At 35.3% G+C, this 18,977-nt stretch overlaps 2 protein-coding genes and 3 long non-coding RNA genes across 5 annotated transcripts; 4 read left to right on the top strand and 1 right to left on the bottom strand.

The window, feature by feature from the left end:
- Positions 1-5,118: 5,118 nt before the first annotated feature.
- LOC111887978 (uncharacterized) lies at positions 5,119-8,022 on the bottom strand. Its single transcript, XM_052763809.1, has 6 exons — positions 7,950-8,022; positions 6,851-7,149; positions 6,126-6,768; positions 5,834-6,049; positions 5,698-5,756; positions 5,119-5,535 (listed from the first exon to the last, which is right to left on the bottom strand). Exons 1-6 carry the CDS (start codon positions 8,020-8,022, stop codon positions 5,119-5,121), a joined length of 1,707 nt encoding a protein of 568 aa, XP_052619769.1.
- A 982-nt stretch (positions 8,023-9,004) lies between these two features.
- On the top strand, positions 9,005-10,244 carry LOC122195439 (uncharacterized). Its single transcript, XM_052764063.1, has 4 exons — positions 9,005-9,126; positions 9,229-9,304; positions 9,586-9,911; positions 10,125-10,244. Exons 1-4 carry the CDS (start codon positions 9,106-9,108, stop codon positions 10,227-10,229), a joined length of 528 nt encoding a protein of 175 aa, XP_052620023.1. The 5' UTR covers positions 9,005-9,105; the 3' UTR covers positions 10,230-10,244.
- Positions 10,245-10,313: 69 nt separating this feature from the next.
- On the top strand, positions 10,314-11,424 carry LOC128126315 (uncharacterized). Its single transcript, XR_008224123.1, has 6 exons — positions 10,314-10,343; positions 10,424-10,496; positions 10,572-10,652; positions 10,743-10,806; positions 10,896-10,984; positions 11,071-11,424. It is a non-coding gene; the product is annotated as an uncharacterized LOC128126315 (long non-coding RNA).
- A 1,097-nt stretch (positions 11,425-12,521) lies between these two features.
- LOC128126314 (uncharacterized) lies at positions 12,522-13,097 on the top strand. The gene is made up of 2 exons (XR_008224122.1): positions 12,522-12,745; positions 12,915-13,097. It is a non-coding gene; the product is annotated as an uncharacterized LOC128126314 (long non-coding RNA).
- A 4,665-nt stretch (positions 13,098-17,762) lies between these two features.
- On the top strand, positions 17,763-18,749 carry LOC111887929 (uncharacterized). Its single transcript, XR_002848953.3, has 2 exons — positions 17,763-18,420; positions 18,542-18,749. It is a non-coding gene; the product is annotated as an uncharacterized LOC111887929 (long non-coding RNA).
- The last annotated feature ends 228 nt before the right edge of the window (positions 18,750-18,977 follow it).

Below are 18,977 nucleotides of genomic sequence, written 5' to 3'. Positions count from 1 at the left end.
GTATGGTGTGATGTTTGAAATAAGATAAGTGAAAGTAAAGTGCTTAAGATCTTGAAATATACCGAAGATCTTGATTGTGCACAAGATCCTGAGTAAAAAATAAGTAAGTTCACATAATTTTTTAATAAAAGTGTGCTACTTCGTAATGAAGTTAAGTGTATTTGGGACAAAAAAAATAGAGTTAAAGTGGATGATTTTGTGGTAGTTCCATTGGAGGATATTCAGGTGGATGGTCGCCTGAATTATATTGAGAGACCGGTGGCGATTCTTGATAGAAAGACGAAAACCTTGAGGAACAAGGTTACCGAGTTGGTGAAAGTTCGGTGACATCATCGTAAAGGTTCAGAATGGACGTGGGAGCCGAAAGATGAGATGAGGGAGCAATATCCCAAGTTATTTGTGGCGACGGACTTTGAGGATGAAGTCTGATTCAAGTGGGGAGAATTGTAACATTCGAAATTATTGGTATGTTTCCTTTTTAACCCTTTATACAAAAACCTTTCATTTTGGTCCCTAGATCAGTACGCAGGGCGTATCCTATGGGTACGTTGAGCGTACTGGCTCTCCGATAGGTCGTAGATGCACCCACATACGCTGGGTGTACGTGGAAGAACGTGGGGCATACTCTAGTCTGTTTGAAACCCTAATATTTAGGGTTTACCCATATTTAAGCTCATTATCTCCCATGAACCTTGCCTCTTATCAGCCTCCATATGTCCTAAACCCTGATCTCAACCCTTAGCCACCATTTTAGTGTTCTTGAGCTCTTGTGAAGAATGTTAGTGTGTTCTTGTGTATTTTCAAGAGATAGAAGGTTATTGAAGATTCATTGATTGGAATGAAGCTTAGAGATCTAGAGTTGTCACATCTTTTACAAACTATTGAAGGTATTTTGGGGAAGTCACTAAGCTTTATGCTTACAGTTTTCCATTTATGTTTCAGGTACTTCTGGTTCGAAAGGGAAAAGCCCGGAATGATTACAGTGCGCACACCACATTCTTCTGCATTTTATATTACTCTGATATACTAGGATGTTGATTAATACATTTTGATTCACTATGGTTTTTATGATGTTGTTTTGGATAATGATTTTATTAATCTAAAAATCAAAATTTTTAGTCTGAATTTGGGGTGTTACATTTGTTCCCTCAGCATACTCAACTCTATGTTGGGCATAGAGCGCAAATGGCAAAAGACAGGCTCACATCTGGTTATGCGGGGCGTAGCCATGCGTAAACTCAACGTACGTAATCTAGTGTGAAAAACATGCATAATAACGTATTAATCGTTAAGACTTGCATACCAAACTTAATTATCCTAAAGAACATCCTAACCTATAAAGTATCTAACTTGAAGCCTTTTCATGGCTAAAGAGAGCTTAACCACAAAACCCTAACTTCATCATCACCAACAGCTCCAAAATACTTTCCTGGGGGGAAGGAAATGGCCAAGCTAACATTTTTATGACTTTAGACATCTTAGAATGTCTGAAAGGACGGATTAATAGCTCTGCCGTATTCCATACTCACATAAATCAAAGCTTTGCGACAAAAAGAACCAAAATGCAAGTTTAACCAAGATCTAACAAAATAAGCTCCAATATTTGAACTTTATACCTTGAAATGGTGCACAAAGAGATTTAGTTTCTGGATCTACAAGCTAGAATGCACCAACACCACTTGAATGATCTTTGTAACACTCAAAATCACAATAATTTAAAATTTTCAAACTCTACCATTCATCACCATTGTTTACAAAAGAAATTTATTATTTCAAAAGTATTATTTCAATTCAGTGTTCTCCCAAGACCTGGTGACATAAACAAGTTGTGTATGGTCACGCCTTTGCCTTTCTACGATCCTCTGAAGTACCTGAAACGATAAACTAAAATTTATAAGAAAAAGCTTAGTGAGCTCCCACAAAGTACCAACACACACACACACAAACATATAACAGCATATATACGGGGTCCACAGCTAGAAACACTGGATTACCGTTAAGCCTTCAATATGAGTCCGGCATGCCATTCGGGCCCTCAGCTCATATCTGGAATGCTCTCGAGCCCTTAGTTTGAGTTTGGAATACCATTCGGGCCCTCAACTCATATCTAGAATGCCCATGGATTTGTTGGCTACAACACAAAGCAGTACAACCAAAACCCAACCTAATATGTCGACATATGTAACAAATAAAAATAAACAAAGAACCAACAAATACAAATAATCATGCAGATCTAATAATCAGGAACAAGCTAGCATAATAATATCCTAACCAGGATAAATAATCTAGTGGGTCGGCATAGGTGCCTTCGACCCACGGTACAATGAGGAGAAACTCACCTCACAGTCTGACAATAGCTAAACAATACACGACTCTGAATATCGGCTCTACATATAACATATTCAACACATAGAGACCAAGGCTTAACTATAGCTCAAAATAATCAAAACATCCTTAAGTCAAACTTGTTCAACCCTGGTCAAAGTCAAAGTCAACGGGTCAACTCAGTCCATTCAGCTGAGTATGTGGGGCATACTCAACTCCTACGTTAGGTGTACTCTGGCTTTAACCAGAGTCGGGTGTTTGACTTCGTACGCATGACGTATGCTAGGTTACGGATGGTGTACGCATAGTATCCCATTTTCCTAAATAAGATCTTAATGCATTAAGTTCTTACGTCCCAATTTTAGATCCAAGGCCAAAATACCACTAAGAGTTATAAAGTTTCCAACTTTATGACCTTTTATTCACAACAAGTGTTTAATACACAAAATCCCAACTTCTTAACTCCTTAAGACCTTTTATAGAATGCATGGGGAAAAACTAAGCATCAAGGCAACATTTTTATGACTCAACCCTTATTAGGTCTGAAAGGATAACTTATTCGACTAAGAGCATGTCATGCTCAAGAAACATCATAGTTGGGACCAAAAATTCCCTGAATGAAGAAACGGCTAGATTTACAAGATAATATGATCAAGCAAGGAGCTTTTTACCTCTTGCAGATTGCTAGCAAGGAGAGAATCTCGAATCTAAGTTGCTTCCTAGCTCCAAGGACTTCCCACCACCTTCCTCTTCTTCAAGAATATCACCAAAACACAAAGATGAGCTCAAGTTACACTCTTCTCACTTAGGGTTAGCTAGAGGGACGTTTTCTCATGTGGAGGATGATGAGTGAATGAGAAACGAGGTGATAATGATGCTTATATATGGACCAAACCCTAAAAATTAGGGTTTAAGGATCCTTCACGTATGCCCTGCGTAAGCGGTGTATGCTTAGCGTACTAATGTCTGCTCAAGTATGCCCAGTGTACACAACGTATGCCCAGCGTACACAACTTATGCCCATCGTACTAAGGCTTTTGCCAAAAATCACCAAAATACCACTATGGTCTATTCTTGCAATTTTTTTCTAGCACAAGGGTCAAAATGCAATATTCCTTCATACATAGGGTGAAAATTGAAAATACCTCACCATTGGGATGTTAGAATTCTCCCCCACTTGAACTAGATTTCTTCCTCGAAGTTCGATGTTGCAAATAATTCTAGATAATGCTCCATAATCTCCTCCTTCGGCTCCCAGGTTCACTCGGAGCCTCTCCGATGTTACCACTGAACCTTTAGCAAAGGTATCTCCTTGTTGCATAACACCTTCATCTTTCTCTCCACCGCCACTGTCAGCCTCTCAATATAATTCAGGCGCTCATCGACTTGAATATCATCCAAAGGGACCATTGCCTCGTCTTCCAATATGCACTTCCGTAATTTCAAAACATAAAAAGTGTTGTGGATCTGACTGAGCTCACTAGGCAAATCCAACCGATAGGATACCCTGCCTACCCTGGTGATCACACAGAACGGTCCGATATACCGGGGACCCAATTTCCCCCCCTTCCTAAAGCAGATCACACCCTTCTAGGGTGAGACCTTGAGTAGTACCATATCACTGACCTGGAACTCCCAATCTAATTGATGGCAGTTGGCATAGTTCTTTTGTCGACTCTAAGTTATTTGAATGGAGGTACTCCAGGCAGATCTTTCTGTAAATACATCCGGTTAATCGCACACTTTCGGTATATCTTTGATTTCCTTACCCCTAGTCTTTCCTATCCACCACGTAGACCAAGAAAGAGAAGCATCCCTTCTGCAACACTTTCTCGCCTTTTCATGCAAGAGATGAATCTTAGATTCTTTCTTGATTTATCTTCGTAAATCACAAGGGTTTCATTGTTTGGTAAAGTTAGTCGAACGAATTTTTCGTAACATAGGATCTCTACTCAATGAGGTGATAACCAATCAATTCAGATGATCATATTGAAACTTCTAATGGTCGTAGGTATTAGGTTGACGTGAAAGACGTGGCTATTTAGGGCCTTTCTGCAAAACTGAAAGGTGTGACCTCTTAAGTTATAGATTTTGCAGACCATGCAATTTCAGAGATGGTGAAAATTGCATTAGGTAAAGTGGGGTAAAGTCATGGAGTTGGGATTTGATTGAGTGGGTGTGTTTGTGATTACAGTATATACAACCATAGGTTTTGCATCGGCTTTGCGATGCTTGAAGTTCCCTTTTGACTTGCCATGGAACTTCCTTTTTGTACTCCTAACCTGGTTCTTTTCAGTTTATGGGTTATGGTACCCTAAAGAATACATTGCCCAGTCAATTGATAGTCCAATTGCTTAGCACTATCAAAGATAGTGGGTATGGATGCAGTAACAAGGCCTTGAACTAGTGAAACCAATCCCAAGATGTATCTTTCAGTATCTCTGTGTTCAGGGTTTACCATTCCTAGGCAAAGGTTTGTGAGGTCGTTAAGTCGGGAGGTGTAAGAAGTCACATCCGATCCTTTCATGGTAAGGTTCTAAATTATCTATGCAGTTATCGCGGTCCAAAATCTTATCGCAGTCACTTGCCGCGATTTAAAATAGCGGTTCTTGCGGTGGGATAGCGGTTTATATATATATATATATATATATATATATATATATATATATATATATATATATATATATAATCACAAAGAGTTATATAAAATGTAAAAACACATAACATAGTTATACAAGGTCCACATCCACATAACATAGTAAAAGAGTCTAAATCAAATTTCCAAATAAAAGATCAATCGCAATCCACTGGTTCAGCTTCCGAGTCAACATCGTCTAATGCATTCACTTCGACATCAAGGTCCACATACACATCATCTTCCACTTCAACTCTAGTCTTGTCATTATCATCATCATCATCTCTATAACGCTCCCTTTTGCTCCTCGTACTAGGCCCGATGTCTACATTTCCACCCATCGCTTCTCGCACATCCGACCAAAGAAGACAATCACGTGCATCCACAAAGTCTTGAAGTTCAGCCTCTGTCGGTATCGTCCACTCATCATTTTCCTCTACATCTCTCAATAAAATAGGATCAGTTTTGTTGCTTTTTAGATATTCAAATCTCCTTTGTAACCTTGTGTTATATTGGATAAACACAAGGTCATTGAGTTTTTGCTGTAAAAGACAATTCCTTTTCTTGGAGTGTAACTAAAAGAAAAGAAATATGAAAAGTTAGTTAGAGTTTCAAACTTTCAATTAAACTAATGTAATCTATAATTTATAAAAAAAAAATTTGTTAAAAAGACTTGCATTGTCAAATGTACTCCAATTGCGTTCACAAGGTGAAGCACTACACGTTTGACTAAGGACCTTGATAGCAAAATTTTGAAGCAAAGGAGTATCGATCCCATAAGAACGCCACCAAATATCTATATTTTATAAATAAACATAAGTTAATAAAAATAGGAAATAATAAGATTTGATTGCATTATACTTTTTTACTTACATGGTGCAACTTTCATTCTACTTCTTTTAGCGGCTACAGATCCAAATTGGCCTTCTGAATCAATGTAGATATTCAATTGTTGTCTTAAAAGATCATTCTCATCTTCATCGGGAACAAGACGGTCGATGGCAACATATAGTCCCGTCTCTATATCTTTATTTTTCTCAATCTCTGAATTTTCTCCATGAAAAATGGCAGGATTAAGAAAGCATCCAGCTACACGTTCATTAAAATATTAAAACCAAACAATAAAATTAATTTTTAATTTCCATCAATAAGTGAAGTTTTATACCTGCATGTAAAGGATAATGAAGTTGGCCAGACCATCTTTGTTGAATTATAAACAAAACTGTACTCTCCATCCTTGCATTAGGCCCACCTTTAAGATTTTTGCTTCTTTGCTTTTTTGCTCGACTCATAGCATCATAGAAATAACCCATGCATGGTTGATCTTCCCTATCAACCAAACGAATCATATCTACCAAAGGTGCAAATACTTGACAACAGAAATACACATCGTCCCAAAATGCTTGCTTTGCAACTATCCTCTCCACCTTCTTTCCCATAGCTTTCTTTACAAATGCACTTTTTGTCCATTGTTCAGAAACAAACAACACTTGAAGGTGATGGCGATTCTCATGTACACTCTGTAGAGTGTAGTACTGAGTGGCAAACCTAGTTATACATGACTTGTGCAACTCTTTATTCTTAGTCAACTTTCGCATCATGTTCAAAATTCTTCCATGATTATAAATGTAAACCACAATCGCTCTTGCATCAGTCAAAGCACCCTTTATCTTTTTTATTTTTTCCCCGAGATCTTGTATCATAAGGTTCACACAATGTGCTGCACATGGAGTCCAAAACAACTTTGGATGTTGTTCTTCTAAAATTTTTCCCGCAGCTTTATAGTTTGAGCCGTTATCCGTAAGAAACTACAATAAATGAAAAAAAATATTTAATTAGTATAAGTAAATGGAAGTTAAAAATAAGAAACAAGATAAGAAATCATTAGACCTGAACAATGTTTTCCTTGCCAACATCTTCAATCACTTGATTAATCATCTTCACAATTAATTGAGCATCCTTCACATGCTCTGATGCATCAATTGACTTAAGAAATACCGTGCCAGTTGGACAATTCACTAAAAAATTTATCAATGCCCTTCCTTTTCCATCTGTCCAAAAATCGGACATAATGCTACATCTGTATTTCTGCCACTGTGGCCGAAACAAGTCCACAAACTTATTAGTATCTTGCAACACCTCCTTTAGTAATGTCACACGAACATTATGGTAACTTGGAGCGGGCATACCTAAGATTGATAGATATAATTACTTAGTTAGTAAATATTAAAATATTAATCAATAAATATATGATTAAAGGGATTACTTAATTACCTTTTCCATAATCTCCAATGGCATCAATTACATCTTGGAAACTTTCATCACGTACGACCACTACAAGAAAAAAGGCCTTTTACGACGCGCAAAATACGACGCTCATTGATCTATGTTACGCAAAGGAGAGTGACATTAGAAAAATGTCATCTCTTCAAAAAATTTTAGGATAGAAGACACGCATTATTGCGCGCCCTTAAATTAGTGTCTAAAAAAAACACGGAGGGCACCTATAATAAAATGCGCGTCGTCTAAGGATGTCGCTTTATATTTTTTAATGGAACGCGCGTTCCATCCTTTAATAGTGGGGGAAAGGGGGAAATGAAATTCTGAAAAAATTAAAAACCCGCCAAGGTCTCCTCTACCTTCTTTCAATCGTTCTTCTCTCTCTCTCTCTCTCTCAATCAAATACCAAAAATCGACTATTGTTGGAACTAGGGTTCCGGTTCTTAGTGAAATCGAAGGTTTTTTGGTCACCAAGCCATGAAATTGATCAAAGGGGTACAGTTTTTGGAACCATGACTATTGTTGGAACTACGGTTTCAGTTCAAAAACCCTTCATCTACTTCCCTCGATCTTCAGTTCCTCAAGTACTTTCTTAGCCTCTCAATCAATAGAAGAGCTGTATTACAACTACAAATTTAGAGTGATTTCCATATCAAGTAGAACAATAGCTCCATTAAAGTCAAGGTCTCGAAACTCCATGGTCAATCACCATCGTTTGTTACTAACACCACCATTTGTATAAAAACCCTAGAACCACCAGGCCACCCTTTTCCTCCATCCATGTCCCTCCTTTCTGTCTATCTCTAACAGACCATTGCAACATCACATTCACTTCTCCTGGCATGCGACTGCGACTCCCAAAAGATTTAGTGTTATGCTCGATGCTTCTCAACAAAATCGATCGAGGTGTCGGCGCTCCTATCTCATAGAGATTTAGGGATTTCTTGGTTCAAGGTATCGAATCTCAGACATCAACGACTTTTTTTGATGACCCGGTCAGATAAAGACGTTTGATGAACTAAATTTGTGTATCTGACTCGGAAAGCTTAATCTAATCGGGTAAGATGGAAAAAATCGACTGACTGAGAAAGGAGGAAGAAAGGGAGAAGGGTTTCCAATTATACCCTTGCCCTACCAAAGGAAGAAATCAGCGACTCCATCATTTCTTCTCCTACTTCAACGCCAATTTTCTTCTCCCGCAACAACCAATCGTCGACGATCCTCTTCTCATCTGTTCCAATTTTTTGAAGTCTCCTTCCCCTTCTCATCAGGTATGCTTCTTCCTTTTTCCTCTTCTCATCAGGTCTGATTTTTTGATAATATATAGGTTTTGATTTATGATTTTTCTGTTGAACATGTATGGTTCTTCATTGAATTCTGAAAATTTCTCAAAGAATTTAGGCCCTGTGTTCAATTTCATCATATTTCTTTTGTTTTAGACTTGTGCTCAATTTCAAGGAGGGAGAGAAACCTGCGATATTTGTTGCTCTTATTTTCTTGATTTGCACTTAGGAACCATTGGTGTTACCAGATAGCAGGTTACCATGTTCTGCTGTTAAACTTTTCACCATTCCTAATGAATTAAAGAATACTAAGAATAAATGACAGTATCCGTAAGGTCGGGGTGTCACATATAAAATATCAGGATATGAAAGTCACATAACTTATTCTCTCTGCAATAAATGAAAAAGCACCAGTCAAATATATATATATATATATATATATATATATATATATATATATATAAGAATCAGTATAGAATATTAATGCGGGAGTGTTTGTAGCTTTTTGGGTGTGCATATCTTGGACCATTTGGGCATTTCTACCACTTATTGTTGGATAAGTTGTTCAAGGGCAAAAAAGACATGACAATAGTTGCCAAAAAGGTATCCTAAGAACCTTTGATAATAAGGATAACAATGGAAATTTACAATCTTACAACTGAATTATATGACACCTAATTCGCGATTTGATCTATATATTTGTAGGTGTTGCTTGAACAAGTGACATCTTCTCCGTGGAACAACTTGATTTTTATGCTTTACTATGGGCTTGTTATCGAGGGTAAGGTCTTTTTGGTTCCTTGTTTGAATAAATATGTTGACTATAATTATTTTAGTAGATAAACGATTATGAATTGGTTTAATGCTAATGGGGGTGTTTGGATGTATGATTTGAAAGTTATTATTTTGTTTTGAAAAATAACAAAATCATGAGTAATGATAGAAATAAGTTTTTCTATATAATCTGTAAATAAGTTTTCTTGCATTTAACCTTTTTAAAGTTGATATCATTTTTCAACTTTAAAGTCATATAATAATTTATGGTCATGTATATATATGCAGGAAGATCATGGATCCAAGTGAAATCTAAAATCAAGAAGGAATACCCCACAGTACAATACGCAGCTGCCATGGCTTTGCCACCTTTATCTATTCGAGGTGATTTGGGAGTTGTTTCTACTGCTGGAGTTAGATATGCATATCCACTCCTAAAATCATTTGCAAAAATGGGACCTCAAGGTGTTCTTGGTGCCACAAAGCTTTTACGCCCTTTTTCAGAAATAGTTGATTCATTGGGACTCAAAGATCCTTTCATTAGAAATTGGGTGGATCTTTTGTCTTTCTTACTTGCTGGAGTGAAATCCGATGGCGTTCTTTCAGCAGAAATGGTACATAATCATATCATACATTAAAAAGTTTCTTTTAAGGTAGTTTTACTTTTTGGTATGATGGAATTGAGGAAGGAATGGAATGGGCTATTCCATTACCACATGTCCTCATCCATTCCATTCCAACCAAACAGAATCCATTCTATTCCTTCATATTTTATAGTTCTCTAAATGTCTAATCTTTTGCCTGTATATATATCCACATATTTGCAGATTTATATGTTTGCAGAATGGTATAAACCAGGTTGTAGTTTAGAATACCCTGTTGGTGGAACTGGAGCACTTGTTGAGGCTCTTATTCTCAGATTTTCCTTCTGATAAACTTCCAAAAATGTCAGAACCTTCACAACTTATGACAGAAAATACACGTTATGATCTTTATGTTGCACTCCCTGTTCTCAATCAAGGAAAGAAATGGGTCTTACTATACAGGTAAAATTTCATCTTCATCATATTTTCAGTTTCACATTATTCTTGAATCTTGATATATCATTATCTTTTTTATATGTTAGTACATGGAGGCATGGCATATCTCTTTCAACCTTATATAGAAGAAGCAATCTTTGCCCTGGGTTAAGTCTACTGGTAATGTCTTGTCTTCAGTAACTATGCAAAATGTCAACTTTACCCTTTAACTGAAACTTGATTAAACATTTTCAGGTTGTTGGAGATCGTAAAGGTGCAGTGTTTGGTGGTTTAGTTGAGGCACCTTTGAAACCATCAACAAAGAAAAGATACCAGGTTTGTAATTGTTTAATTAAGTTCGTTTCTCTATATGTTGACAAAAGACTTTTCTACCCTTTTTCACTATGGTGAGTAAATACTATACAGGGATCGAATGATACATTTGTGTTTACAAATACACCAGGGCGTCCTGTTATATATCGCCCCACAGGTACTGCATTTTCTTGATAATATATAAAAAAATCTTTTATAATTTTAATATTTATTTGGGATTTATTATGTTAATTGTGCATTTATTAGGGGTGAATCGGTATTTTACTCTTTGTTCAACTGAGTATTTAGCGCTTGGTGGGGGGAAATCATTTTGCATTGTATCTCGATAGTGACTTGTAAGAGTGTTGCACTTGCATCATTCCTATTTTTCTTTTTGAGGGATAATATGGTAATTTGGCAATTTGTATATTTTTTTCCCCAGATTGAATGGGTCAAGTTTGGCCTCAGAAACTTATGGTAACTCTTGTTTGTCACACACCCAAGAATTTGAAGTGAAGGAAATTGAGGTGCTTTCTCTCACTTATTTTTGCAAAAATTACATTTTTGGTCCTCGAGTATGGCTGATTTTGTTCAATTTGGGTCCTACAAAATTCTCTTGCAAATTTGATCGTTATTTGAGGTTTTTGTAACGTTTTTACTCTTCGTTCCAAGTAAAATGAGTTGGGACTAAAATTGAAAAGATCAGCAATACTCAGGGACCAAAAATGGTCATCTTACTTAGAACAAGGACTGAAACTCTACAAGAAATTTCAAAGGACCAAAATTGTAAGAGAATTTTTGGGGACCAAAATTGTAAGAGAATTTTTGGTGTACCTTTTAACTTTTATGGATGACCTATATAATAGTGATAACTACAATTAAACAAAGTAGCATCCACTTCTCAGGTTTATACTGCCCCTGATTCTGCCTGCTATAAAATGCCTAAGTCTACAAGGTGAGCTTTGTGGTTGGACATGCTTTTACATTGGTGTGGCTGCTGTTGCTTTTGGATGCTCTTATTATCACCTCAAACCAAATGATGGTCACCTTGTTTGGGATCGTTTGCCTGTAAGTTATATCATTCCTCATATTTAACAAATTTCAATATATAAATGATTAAATTCTCATGTTTTTTGTACTTTTTTACTAATTTACAATCACAGGGACAACAGATGCAAATGAGGAATGTTCACGATCACATGCCATTCTTCGTTCATAAATCTTGCAGGAAATGAAAGAGGTGCAGATACAATTGATAATGATAAGAAAACAAGGTAAAGGTTGGAATATAGAATGGAATGGAATGGAATGAGTCATTCCATTCCATTTCTTCCCTCTCTATTTTTCTCTCTCTCTTTTATTCTAATGATCAAAGTTCTTGTTTTTAATATCAGTTTCCTTGTTCTCTTTTATACTTGAGGCACCTTTTATTTTCAGGCTTGGCCTGTGCGTACTCCAAGGCCTGTTGCTTTCAAGCTTGTTGCTGATACCCCTCTTCTTACTGGACAGGTAAGTTTCAAATCTTTTTCTTGTGGATTTCTTATAGTTTCTTTTTGTTGTGGATTTCTTATAGTTTACTTAGCTTCTTAAATCAAAGAGTATAAAGCTTTCCTAATGTGTTCTAATAATTAAGAAAACGGTGTTTTTTTGAAAAATACTGATGGACTTTGCTATTTTGTCGTATGGTGTATTACCTTGGATATAATTTGTTTTTACAGTTTTCTCTTTTTATTTAATTTAAATTTGGATATAAGTTTGTAACACCTGTATTATTCTATCTCTGAGAAATTTCATTTGCCATGTCATCAAAAGCTGCCAGATGGACTATTATCTTTCATGTTTGAGTTGGTTCTCAACTTGTAGAAGAATAACATAAAATATTTTGTCATCTGAGTGTAAAAAATAATATTTGAACTCATAAGTTCCTTAATAATACTTTATTGTGTTACATGTACTTTATTACTTACTCATAATATATAATTCAATCTGATTATTGATTATATATTATGAGTAAGGAGAGCATTCTAAACATTCTGGAAACTTTAAAAGAAGAGGGAAATAGGGTCTTGTTCAATGCTTTAGCTGTGTTTGCTCTAAGGGAGATCAACTTATCACAAGTAAGTTACTGTTTCACCCTTTTATTTAATATTTTTGTGATTGAATGAAAGTCTTAATGAAAGTAATTGACAACCTTTCTCTGTAAATGATGTTGTGATTGTGGGAGAGGTGTTGTGTTTTTCTCTGTTGCTAGGTAACCTTCTCAACAACAACATTCTACTTAAGCAGGTGAGTAATCAAGATTAAGGGAGACTTGTAATCATGTTTGACATTCCTTTCCAGTAAGAAAAAGAGTTGTATGATTATTTGTTAGTTTTATAGGAATGTATAACCCATGTTAGCAATGTTTTATTTTTGTTTAACATTTGAATGATTCTTTGTATGACATTACAATTTGTGTAATTTATTTTATTTTTTTTAGTATGAAATTTTATTTTATATTATGCAATGGATTGTATTTTTTGTATATGGTATTTTATTTCTATTATGAGAAATTAAATGCAAATTTAATTTAAAAATTAATAAATTTATAAATTTATTTTTTTTAAACATTTAAATTTACGATACGCAAAAATGTGTGTCATCTTCATTTATCACATGGCCTTTCTTGACAGGGGCTTTCTTGATACGCATTGCGTGTCATTAACACGCGCGTCGTAAGGTTACGACACGCGAATGCGTGTCATCTTCCTTTATGACAGGGCCTTCCTTGATACGCATTGCGTGTCGTAAACGCGCGTCGTAAATGAGCGTCGTAAATGCGCGTCGTCTATAGACGACGCGCAAAAGCGCGTCGTCTCTCTTTATGACAGGGCCTTCCTTGACACGCATTTGCGCGTCGTCTGAGCCTTTTACGACGCGCAATGAGCGTCGTAAAAGGCCTTTTTCTTGTAGTGGACATTGAATAGTAAGCTAACCGCGTAAGCCCAAATCGCAAACTTTTTCCAAGCAATATTCTTCAGCTTCTCTTTGATTGGATTGTTTTTATCCAACGTGCTTTGATGTGCTTTTTCACGATCGCTCTTATAAACACAATCAATTGGACCACGAACATTACTAGAACTTACAAACTTTCTTTTCTTACTATCATCCCTGACTCGTATCTCATCTTCTTCATCCTCATTATCAGATAATCCTATTATGCTTGATGATCTTAGAATTTCTATATTTCTTTGTTTTTTTTTTTGCTTTTTTTTTTTTTTTTGTATCGATGCAAACACTTTTTTTCATTATATATGGTGTCACGTTAGGGCATTTGGAGACTTCCCCCGGTATATGAGCAAGGTGTTGCTTCAACCTTATGATTCGATTTTTTTGTCACAAAGAGTGCACCAAATATTCGATTTTTTTGTGGGATCTTTCCAGAATCCCCACTCCCAAGCCATATCTCCATTTAAAAATCTAGTACCAGCATCTGATGATGTAGTAGTAGCTGTTGGGTTTGTTGAAGCATGTGAAGATTGACCTTCCATGTTTACTGGTAAAAACGATAACCTGTTGCACAAAAGAATCGCAAATTAAATGCATTAACTAAGGTCTGATTACAATTACAACTTAAATGCATTAATCGAGGTTTCATTACAAATTAATTGAGTTGTTATATAATTTGTCGGTTCCAAGTTCCAACTTCCTAAAAAAACAAACACGTACCAATGAGAATTAAATTGATAGACAAGAAGCAACTAGCAACTAGCATTTAATAGGCAATGAGTATTCAATAAACATACAGTATCGATCAATATATATACACCAACAAAATTAGGATTTAATTAATGAGGATAGGGAAGGAAGAGTCGGAGTTTCTTAAGGGAATAAGATGCTTACTTCCTTGAGTCGTTGGTGGATTTGATTAATCTTCTCGTCGCTTATTTTGATGGCGGATTTACGATCGATCGCATTAGCAAGAAGCCAAGAACAGCACCGTCGTAGCAGGCATGGAGAAATATATTTGTCGTTGACCTGTTCCAATTTCTTCTAATATCTAATTAGGTCACGAGTAAAGAAAAAGAGCTTGGGCTTATAGTATTCAACGATGTGGGCTGATCCATATAAAAAAAACTTGTGTTTTTAATAAATATGTAAAAAAAAGCCCAAATAATCAATTATTGGAAAAAAATTGGGATACCGGTTTTGAAAAATCGGTCAAATCGCGGCTGATACCGGCGATAATCCCGACTCCGATATTTATGAATGATATTTGAAACCGCAATTTTCCAAACACCCGCGAAACGAGATCCCACTGGGATCTCGGCGCTATTAACTGCCCAACAAATTATTGAGAATGATCGATTCCCTAAATCCTAAAGATTTCAAAATTTAGAGAGAGAAGTTTGGAGACTAATGAATGATCGATTGAGAACTATGGGTTTCTCTACTACGATAGTAGCGAAACTATTCATTCTTTGTCCTTCTTTGGGTTTAAGCAAACTAGTAAAATCTGAATATTATCCCAGATTTTTACGTATTTTTAAAATGTATATGTTGATTTGGGGTTGATATAAGGTTTCTGCAGCGAATCTTGAGAACATCCTTCAATCTCTAAAACTTTCAACCATTGTAGTATGTCAAACTCATTGCTTAAGGTTGGTTGTGCATTGAACCGACCATAAATAACATAGTCGTACATTCAAGGTTTATTTATGGTATGACTTATGTACGATACTAACCTTAATTGAGGCGTTTGACCTAAAAGGTTGAGTTGGTAGTCTTAGTTGGAGGCATGTTTGACTTTTATTAAGTGTTCTCATCGCGGGTCAGAGTATATATAACTCTCATATATTATCGTTGGTGTGGGTTGTTTTATTATTATATTTTGTTTTATACTCCAAGACTACCAAGCACAGACAGGAAACACCAGAGGGTAGGACCTTTTAGCAATTAAGTCGTTCTAAAATCCAACAACCCTATGTGGCCCTTCAAACCAGATTCCCCGTATTGTAAATAGCATAGAAGTAGTGTAAATAATAATAATAATAATACTTTTATTAGAAGCTAGTTTCTATAGTTGTATTCCTCTTTCGTGGATACGTGTTCTCTATAGCCAATTTAGCACTGATACCAATCTGTCACACCCCCGGCCGAGATGGCGGAATACGCCGGGCTATGTGACTAAGTTTATGGATCACATGTAAACTGAACATATAGCACAACTACAACAATAAACAAAATAGCATTTACATTCCATCTCGATGTTTGAATACAATGATTTTACAGATAATAATAGTACATGATTTGGCTTAATAGATAGGCATATAATACACAACAAGTAAACCGAGTCACCTGTAATCTAATCTATCTTAAATGTTTATTCATAGTTTTCCTGAGAATACATGTAGTTTAGAGGGTCAACACAAGGTTGATGAGTGTTACATGTTTTCTGTTAAAAGCAGTAATACTTGTAATAAGTCGAAAAAGTATTATATTTATATGTATAACAATAGTTAAAATAGTGTTTCAATGAGTCTTTAAAAGCCCAAAATGTAATTTTGTATAAGTAAATCCATACTTTAAACTATGTTTGTAATAAAATCTTAAAAGCCAAAATGTATCTTCTGCATAAGTAATTCCATACTTTAAACTGTGTTCGTAATAAATCCTTGAAATCCAAAATGTATCTTTTGTATAAGTAATCTCATACTTTAAACTGTGTTCGTAATAAACATTTGAATACCCTTGAAAGCCAAATTGTTATGTTACATAAGTAATTCCATACATAAAATAGTTTTGAAAGCAACCAAGCACATGATTTGTAGTAAGATATATATATATATATATATATATATATATATATATATATATATATATATATATATATATATATATATATATATCCAATTTAATGTTTATAGTGAGTCCTACAATGCTTTATTGGACATTGTAGTAACCAAGCAGGTGGGGATGTCAACCCCGTATAGTTCTATATATATGTATCTCGCTACGAAGATTAACGGTTATAGTAGTATGGGTATGCTAAGTGTTTAAACTCGGTTAATGAATAACGTCTCACTAAAAATCCCTTAATTAAAAAGTTAGTGAATAACTCCCAACCGTATCTTAATTGTGATTAAGTCACTAGGCCTAATGAATATCGTTGTATAAGGTTGATAAAAGTCGAGTATGTTTGACATATGTGTAAAAATGTAATGTGCTCGCTTTTATAAAAATGAATGTTTCAAATTAATGAACATATGTACATGTATAAACATTGTGTACTTAAACATATAAATGAACATGCATAGTAATAACTCTAATCCTTGAAATAGTATAAAATTTTATAAGGTGCTTGTTATAATATACAATGTCACATAAAAGTCATATAATTTTGTATAATGTATTATTTGTTGTGTGAACTAGTTATTTCACGATAAAATAATTATAACACATATAGGAAAACTTTAGACTAGTTTATTTATAACAACATGACAAATTGTTAAATAATAGTATTTTTATAAACTAGGTTTATTGTATTTTCGCATAAAAAAAATTGATTTGTATAAACAAAATATTTAGGCACATGTATTCCCTCCGAAATTATTAAAATATTAAAAAGGGGTCGTAAACATTCATTTTCGTAGCGTGAACAAGGCTCGTGGTGTGAAATGGGTGACGTTCCTTGCTCTTAAAATAAACCACCGAGTATATTTATATTTCCTAATATACCAAAGGGTAGTTATAGTACAATTATTAAGTATATAGTGGTCTTTGTTAAAATAAATAGACTCTAGGGTTTGATTTTGCCAAAGTCACACTTCATGGACTGACATTGTGAATAATTCTCAAGACAGGGGTTAAACATGTGCATTTGAATCTGATTTGGAGCTTAAGGACTTATTTTGTTAGCGTTTACAGATGGAGGGGTTGTTTCTGAACATTTCAAATGTGAGTTGATCTTTATTGCTGACTTATTTCGCAGTAGGGACTAGAGGCGTAACATTTGTAAATCTCAGGGTTAAATTTAAATAAAACAAATTGATTTTTGAACAGTGTCCACTTCATTTACCAGTCGCATTTTTTTTAATTATTTTATTATTATTATTATTATTATTTTTTTTTTTTGAAGTTCAAACAATTGGGGACGAGACCCACGCTCTAGGTTTCACAATTCCGACGGGAGGCAAATTGAATGGGCGTCCACAAGTAGAAATTTGACGATGGTAGTGGTCGATCGATTACTCACAGGCTTATGAACGAAACGGAAATAGCGAATGCAGGAGGAGTCCAATGGATGTCGGTCGTATACAGACTGAGGAAGTGTCTCCGGAGTCGACGAGTCCGAAGCATCGAGTTCGTGCTCCGTCTCGTACTGCTGTGAGTTGCGAAGGAAGGAGACTCGATGGCTGCTGATCTTTCGTGGATCGATTCGAAATCGGTGATGGCCTCCGGAGTTCGACTTAGGCCGAAGAAGGGGAAGGGGAAAGAAGCAGCGACGCTTCTGTGGGGTTGGTGAAAGTGAGTGAGAAGCGAGGGCAAAGGAGGTCTCGGTCTTTGGCCGGTCGCGAAGGCCGTTAACAGGCGCTGATCAAGAGTGTTTGGGGGTTGTGCTCGGAGGAAGATGAAGAGGAGTCTTGCTCCGACCGATAAGGGGTTCTTTTCCATTTTGTTTTTGTTTGAATATTTGATAGAAATCACAGGAAGGAATTTGTGTTTGGTTTGATGTTTAATAGGAAAATATGAAGGATGAACATATGGAAGTTGTTCTTTTTGGTTGGTCAGCAACAGAAGAAGAACAGAGAAGGTATGGAGTGTTGATTCATTAATGAGTTTTTAAAAGGAAACACACGTTTCTTTTGTGTGTAATTCAATATAAGCTTTGGTGTGTAAAGTTGGTTTTGGTTTGATTGTTTGAATGTCCATAGATGCAGATGGAAATCAAAAGATAGAGATAGAAGAAGGAGTAGAGTGTTAGGGATTTTTGGTTAACTTGTAGTGTTCAATTTTGGTCAAGTATCCATTTTTTTTTTCATTGTACTGGTTATACTCAAAAGTATTTGGATAATTTTGATAATAAGTTCCATATCATACATGTATTTGAGTATATATTAATGTACATTATTAATTCTTTAAGTATTTTATGCATTATATTCTTTACCTTGCGTGTATTATTGGTTGTTTTCCTACTATATACGGTTGTATATTTACGGCTTTTACAACCATTTCTTGATAATTATAATCTATTTTCATTTGTAATTAATTTGTTATATAATTTATATAATACATGTATATAAATTTAAACTCAAACGTTAGGCATGTACAATTTATTAATGTGTTAAACCGTGATCTCTTAAATTAAAA

Source organism: Lactuca sativa, chromosome 5 (assembly GCF_002870075.4).
Source record: "Lactuca sativa cultivar Salinas chromosome 5, Lsat_Salinas_v11, whole genome shotgun sequence".
In the NCBI taxonomy this organism is placed as follows: domain Eukaryota; kingdom Viridiplantae; phylum Streptophyta; class Magnoliopsida; order Asterales; family Asteraceae; genus Lactuca; species Lactuca sativa.
Note: the sequence above shows the minus strand (reverse complement) of the source record. Positions and strands in the feature narration are given on the sequence as shown.